This window comes from Sander vitreus, chromosome 23 (assembly GCF_031162955.1).
Source record: "Sander vitreus isolate 19-12246 chromosome 23, sanVit1, whole genome shotgun sequence".
Lineage (NCBI taxonomy): Eukaryota > Metazoa > Chordata > Actinopteri > Perciformes > Percidae > Sander > Sander vitreus.
This window is the reverse complement of record NC_135877.1, coordinates 21,319,177-21,339,947: the sequence shown is the minus strand read 5'-3', so window position 1 is coordinate 21,339,947 and position 20,771 is coordinate 21,319,177. Positions and strand designations below refer to the sequence as shown.

The window sequence follows — 20,771 nt, the reverse complement described above, 5'->3', positions numbered from 1 at the left end:
CGCGGGAAAGTCACCGGACACCACAATCTTATGAACATAGTCACACTGAGAAATCCAGAGAGAGTTGTGTGGAGCTGATTGAGCTGAGCTGCTTGAATGTAACAGACGTTCATTAATATCAAAAAGTTACACACTAAAGCTTTAAGTATATATTTGCTGATAATACTTGCACACTACAATGCAGGAATTATACTTGTAATGGAGGTTTTTTTTTACATTGAGGTATTGCATTTTAATACCTCATTTTTTTTAGGCCTTTATTTAAGAGGACAGCTGAAGACATGAAAGGGGAGAGAGAGGGGAAATGACATGCAGCAAAGGGCCGCGGGTCAGAGTCGAACTCGCAGCCCGCTGCGTCGAGGAGTAAACCTCTAAATATGGGCGCATGCTCTACCAACTGAGCGATCCGGGCGCCCAGGATCTGAACACCTAGAATAGAATAAACTTTATTGCCCATCCGAGGCAGTAACAGTGTCAAAAGAAAATGGTTTAATCAGCAAGATAACATATACATTTGTATATTAAACCAATAGCTCAGGTTTAACCAAACTAATAATAATTGCGTACCACCACAGAAACACAATGTAATATCTTGAGAAAAGTGGATAATTAAGGTAAGATATCTTGAGATAATGAGATAAAGCTGTTGCCTCTGGGATACTAGTGCACATAATCAGTTTTGCGTGCCCCCTGCTGGCTGCAGCCTGGTAGCTTGTTCCTTTATTTCCAGTTTTGAGTTTTCTTCAGATTCAAAGTAATCCAGTGATAGCTGTTTGTACATCCACGGGTACACTGCAAACAGGAGCTGATAATAACTAATTCTACATACTTTCAATTGGCGGCAATTTGCCAAAATGTAAACCAATAAAGGCTACAAACGGGGGCTTATAAGAGAATACAGGAGTAATTATATGAAGGAAAATATGGCACCTTTAGAGGTGTTGAATTAACTTTATTGTAATTTTGGAGGATGTACTGTTGTTAAATTAAAATGCTTTATACCGAGAGGTGTTTCTTATCGCAGCAAAGTCTCCACAGAACCCCTACTGAAGAGAAATAAGGGAAAATACGTTAATTTGTCAATGAGTTACAAGTGATAAGTAATATATGCCAATGCCATAAAAGCTTCACAATTGGGCAATGCCAACAATTCACATCAATGTCTCTTTTAAATCTGTTTGACAACAGTGTTATTTGCAAGCATACAAATAAAGCGATGCTAATGTTCTAGTTTCCCAGTTGGCCCTAAACGCACCTCCGGTCTGCGTCAACACAACAGCTCCAGTCTGTCCGTTTGTTTGTTTGACGGTTGGTTTTGCACGTTACCGGGAGTAAGAAGATCCACCGGCCCTGCTGCTGTCCAAAGAGAGGTCCGGTGAGTCCGCACCTAACGTGTTATTAACGTAACAGTGGTTGTTCTTATTCTAAGCCAAGTTAGTTAGGGGAACTTGCTTTTTAGCCAGCTAGCTATTTTAGCTTAGCTACACATAGATGCATCATTAGCTAAGTGAGATGCACCCATTATCGGACACTGAGCCGTCTGTCGCACTATTCCTCCCATTTCCTCGCACCCAAGCCACAACAAATACGCACTGGCAGTGTTTAAGCATACTTGCTGTTATTAAAGTCAGATGTATTCACGGTACATCCCCATATTTCTAGTAATTTTAGTGGAATTAGCTAGCCTTGGTTCGGGTTTGTGCGGTGGCCGATAATGGAAGCAGGGGTTTCCCCTCGTTATTACTGTCTTTCTGACATAAATGTTGCAGCTAACAGAGATGCTAATATCTCGCTCTGAATGAGCCTGATAATCTTAGCTAATCTAATGCACCCTGAGCTTGATATAACGTTAGCAACGAAGCTGACAAACAGCAAAGATGTTGCTTCCATGCATCTTTCATGCGTGCAGTGTCAGACAACAGCCGTCAGGCTTTTTTTTTTTTTTTTAACGTTAGCCCTCCTCCTCCTCCCTGTTAAGTAGCTAGCTAGCATGTTAGCCTACATACTAACATTTCACATATAAAGGACATTGATGTGGTCTGCTCATTTTGTCAAATGGTTCCAAAAGATGTATGTTGTATTTTTGGCAAGATCTCTGTAAGATTACATGTATTTCCCAAAATATTGACTTATATATATATATATATATATATATATATATATATATATATATATATATTGGCTTTTTTTCTTACTTTGCTAGCACAGCAAATCAATACTACAGTATCAGTTTGATCTAATTACTTGGAACCTTTCATATTCATGAATCTAAATATTCTAATCATATATCACCCTTTTACATTTTTGGAAATGAAATCAAACTTTCCATTACATCAACCCCAATATTCTAGAAACAAGAAAGCTATTAAAACCCTGATTCTATGTATTGTAATCTAATAGAACATTTTTATTAAATGATTTATGATATGTATGTTCTAATTTCCCGACATTTTCTGTTTTAATGTTTATCATGCTATTTGTCAGTAAATGAATAATGCATTTAAAAACAGGGGAATTTGCACAGCGTCCTCAGATGGGAAATGGTAAGCTGTCACTTTTTGTGACTTATTAAGCCGCTTTTTTAAAAAACATTTGTCTCTTTTTTGTTTTTTTTTCAATGTTTTGTAGCATTTTTCTGCACTGTTTTTCGCACTACTACCAGTATACACTAACACCAACTTATTACCACTATTTTAACACTCATTTATTTGGATTTTATGTTCAATAAACCTCATGTAGCCTATATTAAAATTACATCTAATTTTTGAGTTTAAAAAAAGCAGAAAGTTTGAATTATTTCGACTAATAGTTAAGATCAGAGGACGTTGATGGGTAATCACAGACTGTCAACGTTTAGTCAGAATAATTCTATAAAATTAAATAAAACGCCCAAAAGTCAATGATAGTGAGCCGATCCTTAAGTTGACTTGTGAACAGCGTTTCATGGAACTATCCGTGTTACTTTTGGGCAATTTGGTTGAAAGAAAACCCAAATTTGTGCTAAAAAGGGCCAAATTTGACCTGAGGGACAACATGAGGGCTAAGGAAATGATCGTACGCGATAACATTGTAAACCAGCTTCACCAGGCTGTCCCTCAAGCTGTGACTCATGTGGATGAACAGAGACGCTGTTGTCAGTTTAAACTGAGTTACTGTTTGTTGCAGACACGGCAGTTCTCAGCACAGCTCGGTGTCAGGTTTCACCAAAATAAACATTTTTACTCTTTAACACTGTTACAGACGGGGCTCGGTGATGCATTGAAAATATCCTGAATATAGCTCATTTCAAATATTAATTTGTTATGTATCACGATATGGTTAGTACAAACAAAATCGATCAGATGTTCAGAGCGGTGTCGCGTTTTCAAGCACAACTTGCTGTAAATATTTTGGATCGTAGAAATGTGTTCATTAAGGAAGCAACCAGTGGTGGAATGCAACTAAGTACATTTACTCAAATACCTATGTACAATTTTGAAGTACTTGTACTTTACTTGGTATGCTACTTACTTTTTCCTCCACTACTAAGCTACCCAGCAGGATATAAAGTAGTTCAAATGAGCTCCACCTTTACCAGCTGCAAAAATAAAGTGATGAACAACATAATCCAATAATATGCTATATATTATTTTGAAATGGTCCATTCTGCATAATGAGTACAAGAAGGTAAAATATCAGAGCATTTAATGATTTATTTAGTCCCTAAAATGTCAAGTGCAAAATATTTATCACAACTTTCCTTCACTTTCCTTGAACTTTCTTGCAAAAGCAAAGCTGAACCAAAACAAAAAGGTTAGCATTTATGCTACGTGATAATTATTTTTCGGACTATGGACTAATTCATTCATTGATCAATTGCTGCAGCTCTAGTATTATTGATAATACTTTTTCAATAAATAATAAAGGTGATTCTAAATGAATCATACCCCCCACAGGCCAAGCTCCCAATATAATGTACGTCTTTTGGTACTTCTACAAAAGCAGAACCCAAATTTGGAAACCACGTCAGTTCAGCTCTTTGGTTGAGCTGTTGTCAGTGTTTTGGATCGCGTAAGCTGCGTTGTACACCCTTTTCCACGCGGGATGAGCCTTTACCAGGCGGCCGGAGTAACTGGATCAATTCCCAGTGTCCCTCAGCGCGTCAGGTTACCACGGTCTCTCCGGGACTGGTCTCCATGGAAACATGCAGAGGGGGGTGGCAGAGGACGACTTGTGTGTGTGTGTGTGTGTGTGTGTGTGTGTGTGTGTGTGTGTGTGTGTGTGTGTGTGTGTGTGTGTGTGTGTGTGTGTGTGTGTGTGTGTGTGTGTGTGTGTGTGTGTGTGTGTGTGTGTGTGTGTGTATACTTATACATTGACATGTAGAGTTGTAGTTCAAGTTTAGCTTAGTTTTTGGTGCATTTATCCATTATTTCAACCTCTGCCGAGCATCTTGTCATGCTTATGATCTTGTTCACGTACTCTTTGTTCACATAGTTTCTCATTTAAATCATAATTTTGCCAATTTCAGATCTTTTCTAATCACTGCATTTTTAAATCAAACAAATAGGAGAAATGGTGCATTTGTTGGGGACTATTTTTAGCAGCAGATTAATCCACATGTTGTGCTCTAGTGAGTATTTGTGGCAGCAGAACGCTGTGGGTGGGATTGAGTACAAAATAAACAAAAATGTGATGTGTGTGTTCACAGTAATAAAAAAAAAAAAACAGGTCACAGGCTCGTTGATGCGTTTAATAGTTTTTGGACAATAACGAAGCACACATTTTTGTTCTTTGTACCTCTTCGCTAAATTTGCTAACTGAAAATTAGGCCAGTTAAGACATTTTGCAAGCAATTTGAAAATAGGTTGCTGTCCTGCTGCCGTCTCAGTTGTCTGGTTGTCCTTGAATGCACCAGCAGTCCCAGCGCTGTCGGCTGTAATTTCACACAACAAGGAGACTTGGACCAAAACAATGACACGACTGGATGTTAATTGTGACGGATTAATCGTCCCAAACAAGCTTCATGTTTTAGGATTGTCTGCAGACGTTTTATGACAGAAGAAGGTGTGACGTTGACATAATGATACTGACATACAAACACAACACAAACCTCGTTCTTCAGCTGGATCTTTAAATAAACTCAGGGAGTGACGCAAGTTTTTGTGAGTCATGCCAGCTTTATTTGTCTTCTCGAGGAAGTCGCTGAATTTCAGCTTTTGTATATATGCTCAGATGGGGACACACCCACATACACGGACACACACTCGCACACGAACGCAGAAAGACGCCAGGCTGAGCAGGTGGGACCGGTGTGCTGTTAAAAAAACATCCTGCTGTGGTAGGCAAAACGTAAGGTAGGACAGCTACAAACAGAAAAGTGTCAGAGATTATTTAAAGAACATTATGATGATGATGATGATAATAATGGAGCATCTTTGGTATGTAAATATACTTGATGCTTTGTTGAGGAGTTGTCAGTCACTCCCTTGTCTGCCATGAACATCCGGTTTCTGCCGGAGTTTGACCCAGAAAGTGGAGCTAAGAGTCCAGTCCGCCGTACAGTTATTCAATTTATGGTATTATAAACCTGTTGGAAGTGGAAAAAAGGGGTAGAGAAGTTACTTAGGGCTAGAAGGCTACAGATGTGCCTCTATCAAATTTCCATGCTACGATTATGGACTTTTTCACAGCAGACATTTTGACTTGTCATAGCAGGAAAAGCACAGCTGAAATTAATAACCTTAAAGATGGCTCAGTTCCATCACGTGTCCCAGTGAGCTATTTCAGTAAGTCAGCATGCACAACACCAGGGCCTCTCCTAAGTGGAATGCAGCCATCATGAATGGTTTTGAACACACCTGTGCTTTTCCTACTATGACATGTCACCCTGTCTGCCGTGAAAAAGGTCTATAGTGGCCAGAAATATCACAATGTTATCACTTATTATTATTATTATTATTATTATTATTATTATTATTATTATTATTATTATGCTTACCTGCAATAGTAAAATCTAGTAAGATTTAGTGCCCGATTGATTTATCGGCCGATAGTGGCCTATCACAGACATATCGGTATCGGTGTATATGCGGCAATATGATTTATTTTTTACATAACATATAATGCAGACGACGCATGATTTGATTTAGAAACGGTGTCATTACGTTCTATTTCAATCAGCAATTGGCTGATACTGAACATACAGTACTGATGTTTATTTTTGATGCTATTTTATTTATTCTTTTCTTTTTTCAGTGTTCATTTCAAGAATTCTAATGTATAATATTGTTAAATATTCTCTAATAAAGTTGTTTGTTTAAGAAAGTAGCCGTCTTAGTACCTTTTTTACATATCGGTGCAAAATCAGTTCACAGTCCACATAGAAGGTCTATTTTAATATGAGTTCACTATGTCAGCCGCCACATCTGTAATCTTTTGAAGTTTTCCCCTCTAAAATCTGTATTGGTCTCAAAAATGCCATATCAGTCGGGCTCTAGTAAAATGAACTTGCGTCGTGATTTCCCTGGATTTAATCGAACTGACCTTTTTGTACATCGCAGCTTTGTTGGACTCCAAGTCATTTTAAACTTTAAAGGCAGTTCAGTGTCTGTGTGTTTTTAGATTCTACGTTTTCATACGTGTTCTGATTTCTTTTGGGTCTTAACAGTCGTAAGAGAACGTATCCTCTCTCTCCCTCTCTCAGGTTAAAGACCGTCGTTACCTGTCGGGTGTCGGTGTGTTTCTGGAGTCACTCGTTCATCTGTAGACCATCCTGTTTTTCTGATGACTGACTGAAAGCCTCCATCGATCCTCCCAGCGTCTCCGTCCACAGCTGCACTATGGTACAATACACGCACACACGCGCGCGCACGCACTCACACACACTATGTATAGATGGATTACCCTCATCTTTTCAGGCGTTATTTTCAAAAAGAACATCTGCATTTAAATAAAGATCCCGGTACAATGCACGGCTGTTTATGCATCTTAAACTTTAACAACACAGTTTACCTGCCTTCATAACAGTCAAACAATGGGATGATACACAAACGTGTTGTCCAAATTCATTTTTCAAGGATCTAAAAATTAAATAAAATCAATTTGTTTTAATGTTTGGCGTCATGGACCCACTGGGCCTCATTAACATTGTTTTATCACCTATTATTTTGTTATGACATAAACATGCTTTTGAACTGCTAAGATGTTTCATAAGTTGGCCATGGATAATGAGACATTACTTCTTTTGGTGTCTCAGAGACTCCAGCGCTAAAACAGAACACAGTGGATTTACTTTATAGACAAACGAATCCTTGTCAACAATAAATCCTCACTAATGATCTGAAATAAAATGAATAAAAACATGTCTTAAGAATGACTTAATCGTGTAATGTTAAATGAACACATCAACAATGTCTGTCACACACATCCTTAATGACTTGTGTGTTCCTGTGCTGAGGAAAATCTTTTTAAACGCAAACATACTTTAGTTACTTCACTAATCGGTGATTATTTGTTGTTGTTTACCACAACAAACACAAGCTTTGAAGCCATTTTGTTCTCCCCCCTTCCCAGTTGTTAGTTATCACTAACGTGTGTGTGTGTGTGTGTGTATGCTCTCTACAGAGTGTATGATGTCTGAGAGCAGCTGCCATGGCCTGCAGTGGCGGACAGAGCAATGCTGAAACTCTGGAGGGGTTCCATGAGGTGAACTTGGCCTCACCCACCACACCTGACCTTCAGGTACGTTGAATTATCTCCTCACATGAAGGCAGACATTCACTTTTCGGCGTCTTCGAGGATCTTGACTTGATTGTCAGAAGATGTTTGGGCTTAACTCAGGTTTTCTGTTATCATGAAGCTGGCTCATATTCCTTCACGTTGAGACTTCAAAATGAGGGTTGCACGATATTAACAAAATGTGATATTACCGATATCGATTATGAATATTGCGACATAGATATTCATTTCGATATTTTTAGACATGCAAAATTACAAAAGTTACAGGAAAACGCATCAAAATAGATTCATAACAAGTTTTCTTACAACACAAGGTTTATTTCAACTGACGGTCATATTGGACTGGTCCAACATGAATAAATAAATAAGGACCATGTCTACAGAACAGGACATTTTCTACTGGTTGGACAGTATATAATATATAAATAAAGAGAACAGGACATGTTTACTGGTTGGACAGTATATAATATATAAATAAAGAGAACAGGATATAACTTCTCTCTCTCTTCTCTGATTGGTTCTGTTTAGTTGTCTCTATCTATTTCTTCACTCACACTGTCACTCTGATGAAATATGAACACACGTGGTCCGCTCCATAGGGTTTGTCACGTAGTGGCCCCGTGCACTGACGTGCACTAACGTGTGTAAGTGGCACAGTAACCACGGTAACTGGCCAATGAAACATGATCATTATAGCGTTTCAAGCGGGCTCTAAATCAAACACAACAAAGCCACACAGCCAACGGACGGGACGCAGCGCTCCACAAAATATTGCAAATATTGCAACCCCTTTCAATATAATATTGCGCAACATGATATTGCAATAACGATATTGAGTCGATACGTGCCTATTGCTTGACTTCCAGTATTGCTGCTTGTAGCTTTCTCCAGAACCATTGTACCCCAAAAAAGCAACCCAACTGTGTCTTACGGAAAACATTGTACTACTACATTTACCTGACGGAGAAATGTTAACGGTTATGTCGGAGATTCACTTCAGATTTTACTCTCAAAATATCCCAATTAAAATATGATGCATTATTATTCATTAAACTATCTAGCTCTACCTTGAACAAAGGTAAATGTAGGTACGTTGTGCCGATATATTCCTCTGTTTTCACTTTTTCACAAACATTTGAATGCAGGACTGTGACAACAGACACGCGCACACACACAGACGGTCCTCACTTTATAGATCGTTAGAGATCACTCTTGATAACTTTTAATGTCTTTATTGGTTCCCTGTGTGTTCTCCGGCAGAACCAAGCTGAGCAGCGCCCCCCCGCCCGACAGAGTGCCCCGCCCACCTCTCTGTACCGCACCCACTCTCTGGGAGCGCACCCTAGTGGCCGCCCCACCTCACTGCGGGCCGACCAGCTCCCCACGCAGCCAGTGTACTCCACGCCACGGCACAGCCACAATGGAAGGTAATGAAAACACATTGACATCAAAATCTTCTTTGGTGGCAGATAGACCTAAGTTGGTTCAGTGATTAATCACAAATGAATTGGCAATTATTTTGAGAATTGTTTAGTAGTTTATTTTTCAAGCAGAAAGGTCCAATATTCTCTGGTTGCAGCTTCTCCAATGAAAAGGTTTTGTTTCTTTTCTCTGTTTTACATCACATTTAATTGAATATATTTTAGTTTTGGATAATATTTTTTCCAAGTTTTCAGACAAAACAAGGCCCTTTTGTAGGGTATTTCTCACAATGTCTCTGACATTTTATGGAACAAAAGCGCTGTAGGGATAAGGAGAAAAAGTACAGCAGCCAGACTGACCGTGTGACACGTAGAGTTTAGATTCTTGGGCCGGGGCCAGGCCGATATTTTCCGCCGCTATCGGGAATGCGTTCTATTTAAAAGTCGGATTTTCATTGTTTTCATTAGCTCTAGCCCGGTTAGCTATTGTTAGCAATACCAGTTGATAACAACGCATTACGCCGTTTTTTTGTGCATGCAAACAGCGTAACAACATGTCCACAGATAGAAGTTGAACATGCCTGTGTGAACGACTGATTTAATGACACAGATAAGACAGAAGTGCTTATAACTTTATGTTACTGCAGCTTTTCACAACTGTTGATACAGGGGGCAGCCATGTTGGACTTTGAACTCGGGCTACTGCGAGGTTGTACGAGTTCCGAGCTCGTAAATCCGACGTCAGGGGGCGTGTTTACGACTTTGACCCTCTGCAGCACTGTTGTCGGCCAGTGCGTCAGCATGCAGACCGTGGCGAAGGACAGTATTAATTAGGTGATGGAGACCAGAAAGTCTCCTATATGGTTCCAGGGCTTTGATTATGTTGCTGTCTTGATCTGTTAGCCACACTATTCGGCTGAGGGAGATATGGGTCGAGGTTTTTTTTTTTGGTTTTTTTTTACGTTTCTTCATTCGGATCCATTTGCGATCCGTTCCATTCTGAATAAACTAACAACGCAGTTTACATGCTTTCTGTAGTTCAAACAACTCTGAGTTGTAGTTGAGAACGTCAGTTAAAACGGCCCACGTATTAAAACATTGTCAGGTTTAAATCGGGCTCATAATTCCGGTTAATGTGTCGGCCGGGCTCGGACTTGATTTTGTTTTGGGCCCGATCTAAGTTCTAGTGACACTCTAACACTTTCTAACGCGTTTGTAGATTTTTGTTCACAGATAATTTGGCCAAAGACTTTTCTTTTGTATCCGCTGTAAATCCATACCTCACCTCTGTCGTTTCCATGGTTATGCTGCTGCACAGTGTGCCAGGCCAGGAGGCGGAGTCAACCGAGGGCAACTTCCTATCCGCAGAGGACGGCGAGGAGTGCAGCGCTTTGAGCGACAGTCTGTCGCGGCTGCGCAGCCCGTCGGTGATGGAGGTCCGAGAGAAAGGAAGCGAGAAGCTGAAGGAGGAGCTGGCCAAGGCCCAGAGGGTAAGACACACACACACACACACACACACACACACACACACACACACACACACACACACACACACACACACACACACACACAGAGTCTCTGGTCTTAACCTGAAGGTATTTGAATGTAAGCGTGAATGTGAGTGTATGTTTGCAGTTGGGACAGTGTGTGTTTGTAAGACTTCACTTCAGCTCACCCACACTATCATTACTGACATTAACATCATGTAATATTTTATGTTAAATGCATTTATATTATTTTTTCACTAATTTCCATTTCTTCATCATTTTCATTTCTTACTTCCATGTGTTTTCATTTGGCGGTTGTTTTTCTGTTGTGTTGTTTTCTGTTTTTGTGTGTGTGTGTGTGTGTGTGTGTGGAAGGAGCTGCTGTTAAAGGATGAGGAGTGTGAGAGGTTGTCTAAAGTCAGAGACCAGCTCGGCCAGGAGCTGGAGGAGCTCACCGCCAGTCTCTTCCAGGTCGGTCTGCCTCTCCTCCGTCCATCTGTCCGTCTCCTCTGCTTCCCGTTTCCTGTTTCCCTTCCTCCTGAGGCAGCGGCCAGACAGAAAAAAATGAAAATGGTTCCCCCTGGGATTTGTTGCTCTCTATTCTTTGGCAGCAGAGATGTGAAACGGAGGCGTCGGGAGGCTGTGTTTTAGTGGATTTCTAAACATTTAGTGCGTCTCGGGTTATTTTTCTTGATCCTCCATCAAGTCATTAAAATAAAAACAACTATGGCTCTTTTTCTAAGTGCCCGGTGCTGGTGACCAGAGAGAACGCTTTCTCAATCTTGCGTCGTTCAACTCTTTTTTTTTGACTTCTAACTGAATCTGAGTGGGGGAAATAATAATTTAGCTCTGAAATCTTTAACAAAGGGTCCTTAGAGTCACTGCAGGGGGGGGGGCTCCAAATTATTGTTTGATACTTCTTTGAGTTTTTATCCCCAAAAAACATTGATGATAGACTTACTGGCCTGTAGGTAAGGTCGCCATCAACAGATACAGATTCACTGTGTCCTACATGTTATTGTAGGCTCCGTTTAATATGCAACTTAATTTTATACAATATATTTAGTAGGGGGTCCCTGCTCTGTCTCTCTTTCAGGTAAGGGGGCTTTGGCCTACAAATGTTGAAAATCATGGATGTATGAGTTGAAAATACAGAAAATATTTTTGGAGAAAGAACAACAACAACGGCGAAACGTAAGAGCAGGGATTTATTAGCTTGGACCAACGACGAGGTGGAACTGTTACTGAAAGGTTTGTAAGCTACCTAACTGATGAGACTCAGTTTGTGCCCGTCCAAACTACATAGTAATGCCGCGTTTTATTTACCTTGGAACTCCTAAGCCGGAGCTTGGAATGACGTCATACCCGAGTTGAATGCGTTCTATTTAAAAGTCGGATTTTCATTGTTTTCATTAGCTCTAGCCCGGTTAGCTATTGTTAGCAATACCAGTTGATAACAACGCATTACGCCGTTTTTTGTGCATGCAAACAGCGTAACAACATGTCCACAGATAGAAGTTGAACATGCCTGTGTGAACGACTGATTTAATGACACAGATAAGACAGAAGTGCTTATAACTTTGTTACTGCAGCTTTTCACAACTGTTGATACAGGGGGCAGCCATGTTGGACTTTGAACTTGGGCTACTGCGAGGTTGTACGAGTTCCGAGCTCGTAAATCCGACGCCAGGGGAAGTATTTACGACTTTGACCTCGTTAAAACCGAGTTGCGAGGTAAATAGAACACGGCATAACCCCAGAGTTTACAAACCAAAATGTGGGCAGCAGTGTTTCCAAATTTCTCCATTTTAAGAGCTCGGAAATGCCGGAGTAGTGTGGAAGCAAGGGTTAAACGTAGCAATAGACATTCTTTCTAAAAAACCAAAACACACCTCCAGATTTTTTTTTTCATTTTCAAACTTGTAGTCTTCTGCCCCAACCGACGCTGCCTCAAGTGACATCACTTGAGGACATTTATCAGCTTTAACACAGCTCCCTCTGGAGACACTAAAGGCTTCATGCATCCTTTTCCACCTATGCAGTAGTCCTCCCCAACACTGGGGGAAACTGGGTCTTTCACATGAACACTAAACCCTTTTTGAGTTGTTTGACAAATTTTTTGTTCTGCCGTTCGATGTTTGAGTTCAAGGAGCAGACGGAATCTGTGCTGCTGGCCTTTAATAACATGTTGTTCCTTTTCTCCTTACACTCCTTGTTCTTCAGCCTTTTTCTCATAGCAGGTGTTGGGATTCTTTATCAGTGTGTGTGTGTTTGTGTGTTTTTTGGTGCCTGTACACGTATGCAGCAAAACCAGTGTTACTTATTCAAACAGTTGCTTTACTTACGTTACCATTTTGTTTTTCTAACGTTTATTTTCAGAGTGAATTGTTCCTTTAATACCCATTGAGCTTGTGTAGATCCGCTTCACTATCAGTATAAAAACAAAATCCCAACACTTATATCGTGAGTGAAGAAAATATCCCAAAATAATCAAATCGTTTGTGTGTTGTTTTCCAGGAGGCCCACAAAATGGTCAGAGAAGCCAACGTCAAACAGGCGAATGCTGAAAAACAACTGAAGGAAGCCCTGGGAAAGGTGACAACACTGAAAACACTATCGTACTCCTTCTCAGAGTCCTAACTCAGTCAAATCTCCAAAACACACACAGACATGAAACGCATTAATACCATTCAGTGTGACTTGTACTTCCCGAGGATATCATTATCTCTGATGTCCATTACGTATAAACGTCCATGAATCAGCGTAGAAATCATCGAAATGCGCTTCAGACCGAGAATCATCATGTTTTTAAGTTTTCTTTATTGACAAAGTTCTCCAGTGATGGTTGTCTGTTGGTTGTTCAATAGGTTTCCAAATAGGTATATATGTTGGTGTCAGCATGTTTCCATCTATCAGATTAGCAAAAAAAAGGGAAATGTTTCTTTTTAGATTGACGTCCTCCAGGCGGAGGTCCAGGCCCTGAAGACACTGGTGCTCTCCTCCCCCACCTCCCCGCTGGGTGAACTGCCCTCTGCAGGAGCCGGGGGGAAGACTCCCTTCAGGAAGGGCCACAGCAGGAACAAGAGCACCTCCTCGGCCATCATGGGGACGCAGCCCGACCCGTCGGCCACGCAGCCCATCGTACGGGAGTGTAGAGAGGTAGGAGCGCTAACGCGAGCCTGCAGAACTTTATGGACCACCAGCTGACTATACTTTTAATATGTTAACCTGTGTTGTTGGACGTGTAGGTGGACAGTCAGCTGTTTAGCGACTTCAAGGCGTGGAAGGAGGAGCCGACGCTCGACCGGGGCTGCTGCTTCCTGGAGAGAGTTTACCGTGAGGACATCTACCCCTGCCTCACCTTCAGCAAGAGTGAGGTACAGAGAGATGCAGACGAAGATCTCACTTAAAGGCTTGCTTTTGACCACTAGTAGTGGTATGGTAGCCTGGATGCCAGCTGAACTTAGCCCCGCCCACAACCTTTTGAGGTTGGGAAGTTCGGTCTGTTTGATCCGTTGTGGAGCAATGCTCGAACCACAGTTGTTCGGACCAATCAAATTGTCAGGGCGGGCTTTATACGATGGTGGACAGATGATCAACAGTAACGGAATCAACCACGTCACCAAAGAGCGCTTGGGTTGAATTTGTTTACAACAAAGATGGCTGCCACTGGAGAACTGAGATGTGTAGATTCCGCCATCGCTTCTGTTACAGAAGATATCGACAGCGCATTCATTTTAAAAGAGGAACAGAGAACCCTGATCAAGGCATTTGTCGATCGGAAAGATGTTTTATGAGGAGAAAATGCATCCAACAGGCCTTCAAGGATACACACACCCAACATGTGTTTAGTGAGAAACCGTAAATGGAAACAACTTTTGTTTGCTTACAAGAAAAACTCCACAGGGCTCTGCGAGTTAGGGTGCTTTCACACCTATTTCGGCAGACTATAAATAATGGAGCAACACCAAATTGATAACGTCTTGGGTTTTCTGGTTTTGGTTTTAGTGTTTCTAATGTTTTAGAAGAAGGCGAACAACGTGAGCAGCTGACAGACAGCGAGTGAAGGAGAGGTGTGGCCCTGATGAGAGAGCGATGATGATGTCACACAGACGACCAGCAGTGTAGTCTTATTAGGTTATGGATCTGAAAGTTATCATCCCTTAAAGTGCTCATATTATGCTTTTTTGGCTTTTCCCCTTTCCTTTATTGGGTTGTATATCTTTTTTGTGCACGTTATAGGTTTACAAAGTGAAAAAGCCCAAAGTCCACCCCAAAGGGACTTACCATCTCCAACAGAAAACACTGTTCACAAACTGCTCCAAACAGCTCTATTGTAGTCCAGCCTTTACTTCAGAGACAAACGTGGTCACTTTGTAACACACGTTATAATGCTCGCCTAGCTGCTAGCATGGCACGCCCTCATACTCTGCTTCTGACTGGCTAGTAGTCCTTACCTAGGTACTGTCAGGGCACGCCCTCATACTCTGCTTCTGACTGGCTAGTAGTCCTTACCTAGGTACTGTCAGGGCACGCCCTCATACTCTGCTTCTGACTGGCTAGTAGTCCTTACCTAGGTACTGTCAGGGCACGCCCTCATACTCTGCTTCTGACTGGCTAGTAGTCCTTACCTAGGTACTGTCAGGGCACGCCCTCATACTCTGCTTCTGACTGGCTAGTAGTCCTTACCTAGGTACTGTCAGGGCACGCCCTCATACTCTGCTTCTAAAGTACATTTTTGATACATTTCCTATATTTGGTTCGGATTTGGCGTTGAATCAAACTCTAGAGAACTTGGAAGCAGCCCGAGTTGCTCGTTTTGGTCCGCACCAAAGTTCAAATGAGCTTTCACACCACCCCAAACGTATTTTTCTTTCTTCAGTTACAAAGATATCGTGATGTATCGTGGATGTTTTTCTTGCAATGTATCGAGCTTTGCAGAATCGCTGTATTGCGTTACCATCGTTATCACGGACAACGTATCATGGTAGTATCGTAAGTTATTGTCACTCCCACCCCTACTGTAGACTAGGTAGAGTATGTCTTGCAAAGTTAAGTCTTTTTTTCTATCTCTCCACTGTCCACTTTTCTAACCTGTCCTTGAAGGCTCATTGTCCTCTCCTGCTCTCTCCTCAGCTCGGTTCGGCCATCTTGGAAGCTGTGGAGCAGAACACGCTCAGTGTGGAGCCGGTCGGTTTCCAACCGCTGCCCGTGGTCAAAGCCTCGGCGGTGGAGTGTGGAGGACCAAAGTAAGACAACACACACACACACACACACACATACATACATCATGGGCCCTATCTTGCACCCGGTGCAGCGCAGCCCAAAGCCAGACACAAGTGTCTTTGCTAGTTTAAGACCGACGCAGTTGTCAGTTTCCCGTCCAGCGCCCACGTCGTTTAAATAGCAAATGCACCTGCGCCCATCTTTGCGCCCATGGGCGTGCTGGTCTTCCAGGGAGGTGTGTTCAGGTGCATTCTTGGTGTATTGCTATCTTGAGGCAGCGGGAAGTGATCACACCATTGACTAACAAAAACCTGGTCTAAAGTCAATAACGCAGCATTTCATCACGAAGATTCCAAATAAAAATATTACGGTGCAAATCCTCTATCATAATAACAATGCTCCGAGGTCCAAACCCGCCTGGCTTTTAAAGGCAATTGGAGATGACCTCTGATTGGTTTATTGCATGTTACACCCAAAATACACCTCTGATTAATGAAGACACTAAGTACAACCCTTTTGAACCATGCGCCCCGCGCATGGACCCTTTTTTCCGCCGTCAAACTAGCAAAAGTGGATTGCGCCAGGCGCTTCACGCTGTGCGCTTAGATCATTAAAATAGGGCCCAGCAGCTCTTTCTCCTCTTCATTGAGCTATCACTCTTTCATCGTCATCTCTCCATCTTCCCTCAATTTCCTCCTCTAGTGGGCGAAGGGCTGAGCTCGTCACGTAAGTCTGAGTCTCTCTCTCTCTCTCTCTCTCTCTCTCTCTCTCTCTCTCTCTCTCTCTCTCTCTCTCTCTCTCTCTCTCTCTCTCTCTCTCTCTCTCTCTCTCTCTCTTTCCATCAGCATTTTATAATCTCCCCTTATTTGCTCCTTGACCCCGCCTGGCTCTTCCAAACACCCCTTCTAACTCTCATAATAATAATCCTTCCTTCAATACTTTCTTCTGTCCAGGTTTATCAAAGCAATCCTAATGAGAGCAAGCTTGATAAATGTTTAACAGTGATCCATCTCTCCTTACTTCCTTTCCTTGCTTCCTCAAGTCTTAGTATTAGTCTTGTTTTGTTTGATAGTTTATTTTGTTTTTAAATACAGTTTTCCTCACTTTGAAACAAAACCCATAAATAACTTCATGTCTGTCTCTTTTTGTGTGTGTGTGTCTCCGATAGAAAATGTGCCCTGAGTGGTCAGACCAAAACCTGTAAGCACAGAATCAAGTTTGGAGATTCGTCCAACTATTACTACGTGTCTCCGTACTGTAGATATAGAGTGAGTACCAACACACACACACACACACACACACACACACACTACAAAAGCAACAAGTTGTTGCAAACTAATACAATGAGGAGTTCATTTTCATTTCTGTTCAAATCCAAGCTCGTACTTGTACACCACATCCAGGAGAATCCCAGATTCAGTGAGCATCAGTCTGCCTCCTTTAAAGTGCTCATATTATACTCATTTTCAGGTTCATAATTGTATTTAGAGGTTGTACCAGAATAGGTTTAGGTGCAGTACCTAGGTAAGGACTACTAGCCAGTCAGAAGCAGAGTATGAGGGAGTGGCCTGACAGTACCTAGGTAAGGACTACTAGCCAGTCAGAAGCAGAGTATGAGGGCGTGCCCTGACAGTACCTAGGTAAGGACTACTAGCCAGTCAGAAGCAGAGTATGAGGGAGTGGCCTGACAGTACCTAGGTAAGGACTACTAGCCAGTCAGAAGCAGAGTATGAGGGCGTGGCCTGATGGTCAGTCCCTTTGGGGTGGACTTTGGGCTTTTTCACTTTGTAAACCTATAACGTGCACAAAAAAGATGTATAACACAATAAAGGAAAGGGGAAAAGCCAAAAAAGCATAATATGAGCACTTTAAGTGTAATATATGTTTAACTCCTGCAGATGTCATTCATGCGCTCTGTGTTAACTGTAGCTTTGTGTAGTGATCCTATGTTCAACAGAAGTATCTCATGATCCTGCTTGGTAAATTTCATATTTAAAACATTTAAATTTGCCATGACATCCCCTGTTTTTTTTAATTCATCTGCAGTCTCTTAAAAATAATAAGAAAATGTGTCTACCATACATCACTATAACTAATTATTTGGTGATCTATCTGCTGTTTTTTTTTTTTTTTCCATCTCCTTTGTTTTCTTTTTAGTCTGTCATATGTCTTGACGATATGACATCTAGGTTGTCCGACTTTGTTCCATTTACTTTCTTAAAAAAAGTTTATAGAAAACAGAAGTTGTTGTAACACCTCAAAGATCTGTTTCACAAACACTAGATTTGAACAGTTTTTATACTGTATAAATTGTATTTGTCTGTGTTTTTGTCCTCTCAGATCACAGCAGTGTGTAATTTCTTCACCTACATTCGCTACATCCACCAAGGGCTGGTCAAACAGCAGGATGGTAAGAGAAAAACACACACACACACACACACACACACACACACACACACACACTACTTTTTACTACTTTTTTTGACATATTATGGGTCCTATCCTGCACCCGGCGCAGCACAAAGCCCGATGCAAGTGTCTTTGCTAGTTTAAGACCGACGCAGTTGTCAATTTCCCGTCCAGCGCCCACGTCTTTAAGGGAGGTGTGTTCAGGTGCATTCTGTGCGTATTGCTATTTTGAGGCAGCGGGAATTGATCGCACCATTGACCAACAAAAACCTGGTCTAAAGTCAATAACGCAGCATTTCATTGTTATTTTAACAACGCATTAGTCAAATGTGCCTAGCTATTAAGCACAGCGCGCGCACACTATGCTTGTTACACACACAGGGACGCACAGCAGCACACACACATGCAGAAGAGTACAAATAAAAATATTACAGTGCAAATCCTCCATCATAACAGCAATGCTCCAAGGTCCAAATGCGCCTGGCTTTTAAAGGGAATGGGAGGTGATCTCTGATTGGTTTATTGCATGTTACGCCCAAAACACACCTCTGATTAATGAAGACACTAAGGTCAACCCTTTTGAACCATGCGCCCGGCACACAGACCCTTTTTTCCGCCGTCAAACTAGCAAAAGTGGATTTGGACACGTCCTAAATGCACCTGCACCAGGCGCTTCACGCCGTGTGCTTAGATCGTTAAAATAGGGCCCTATGACTTTTTTACTACTTTTTTCGACATACTATGTTATACTACATACTATTTCTATTGACATACTATACTGACTTTTGATTTGACTGATGTCACCACCTGGTGGCGTTTCCCTGTGCTGTGTGTTTGTAGCGGAGCAGATATTCTGGGAGGTGATGCAGCTACGGAGGGAAATGTCCTTCGCCAAGCTTGGCTACTACAAAGACCAGCTGTGACCGATGGACAGCCCCGCCCTCCAATCACAGCCAACTGCGCCCCGAATCCCCGCCCCCTTCCTGGTCCTGGTTTTCCTCATCCTGTCATTCCCTTCCCTCCCTCCCTCCCTCCCTCCCTTTTGTGTGAGTGTGTTTTTGTGCGTGAAAGAGAATAACTGTGGTTGTTTTCAATCACCACAAAAATAGACGTCCGTGGTCTGTTGTCGTTACTGATCTGGACTTTTTAATGGGTTTCTGTTGAGAATCCAAAATATTTTTCTTTTATTGAAACATGTAACACTCCCATTATATGACTTATTATTAATATATGACGACAACTAGCTTTTTGCCCCTCCCCCTCTAAAAAATAAACATACAAAAAACCTTTTGATTGTTAAATCAGAGTTTAACAGGGCTGAAATAAGTCATTTGAATTCTGCAGTTACAAATGGAGACAACTTTCTGGACATTTGATGGAGAATTAGAGCCACTTCTCTGAGATTTAGAGAATATCATTTAAATATTTAGAAATAAGTGTTGGGAGAATAAAGTCATAAAACAAAAATGTATCAACATTTTTATTTTGATAACACTTCAAACATTATTTAAACAACCTCAAATATGACAACCATTCTAGAAATCCCAGATATATTTTCCTAACGGTGGCCCTGTTGCTCCGTCGTAGTGGCACAAGTAACTAAAACCTGTCAACAGTGCTGCTAAAACGCCAACCAATCAATTATTGTGAAACCGTATAAGCTTATATTGAAATTCTGTTGTAGAAAATGATAAAGGCAGTATGTGAAATGTAAAGAAATACATGCAAAGATAATCATAAGATCACCCATTCAGACTGGATAGTAATAATTACAGCTGGAATTACTACTACTGTTTTTCTGCTGGTCCGCCTTTCAATTAAATAAAATAATTTAATTGTAATGTTTCTTTGCCTCCCCTTTAAATCTCTGCCACCCATCTGTGGAGGCTTTTGGCTTACTACTGCTGAATGTCCATCATAAATAGTCAGACCCTATCCTGTATTACCCAAAAAGATCCAAAACAAAGAATTCAATTACAAAAGAGCACAGTGAATCATTTCCCACCTCCCCCTGTAACATTTATCCTGTCTGAATGGGGCTTAAAAAGTATTTTCAACATTGTAAAGTTTGTCTCTGTATGACAGAAAATATTATTTATAATTTATTTAATAGTTTATCACCATTATTTGACGGTTATTTTGTTGTCGGTGTGGTTTCAGAAGTTTACATTTTCTGCTGTTAAACCCTACATGATGTTCTGGCCTCTTTTACATGCTTTGACAAACAACTTTGCGTGGGAGTTTTCCTTCAACGGCTCCTGGTGTTTTCAGCCTGCTGTATTTAATCAATCAGGACATGTATAGATTATAAGCTGTGTGTGGAGGACGCCGAGTGTGTTTGTATGCCTGGTGTTGTGTAAACTTTATATATGTTAATTTAAACCTGATTCCTCTGCATCTCTCTCTCTCTGTCATTCATAGTCCTTGTCACTTTCCCGGTTTGGTTTAGTGCCTTTTCTCTCAGACACTCTGAAATAAAAACAGTAATACCTCTGGAAACTGCCGCTGTCTG

General features: G+C 41.3%; 1 protein-coding gene across 5 annotated transcripts; it reads left to right on the top strand.

Annotated features, from left to right (window-relative positions):
• Nucleotides 1–1,249: 1,249 nt before the first annotated feature.
• LOC144512019 (rab-3A-interacting protein-like) lies at nucleotides 1,250–20,758 on the top strand. 5 transcript variants are annotated; one of them, XM_078242549.1, is made up of 14 exons: nucleotides 1,250–1,370; nucleotides 6,683–6,821; nucleotides 7,603–7,719; nucleotides 8,977–9,143; nucleotides 10,456–10,627; nucleotides 11,000–11,095; nucleotides 13,142–13,219; nucleotides 13,574–13,783; nucleotides 13,873–14,001; nucleotides 15,761–15,873; nucleotides 16,553–16,576; nucleotides 17,019–17,118; nucleotides 18,191–18,260; nucleotides 19,100–20,758. In XM_078242549.1, the coding sequence occupies exons 3-14, from the start codon at nucleotides 7,630–7,632 to the stop codon at nucleotides 19,180–19,182; spliced, it is 1,332 nt and encodes a 443-aa protein (XP_078098675.1). In that variant the 5' UTR covers nucleotides 1,250–1,370; nucleotides 6,683–6,821; nucleotides 7,603–7,629; the 3' UTR covers nucleotides 19,183–20,758. The 5 variants fall into 5 exon arrangements, with proteins under 5 accessions (XP_078098675.1, XP_078098673.1, XP_078098677.1 ...); XM_078242547.1 differs by having other exon boundaries at nucleotides 1,250–1,375; XM_078242550.1 differs by lacking the exon at nucleotides 1,250–1,370 and adding an exon at nucleotides 5,226–5,328.
• The last annotated feature ends 13 nt before the right edge of the window (nucleotides 20,759–20,771 follow it).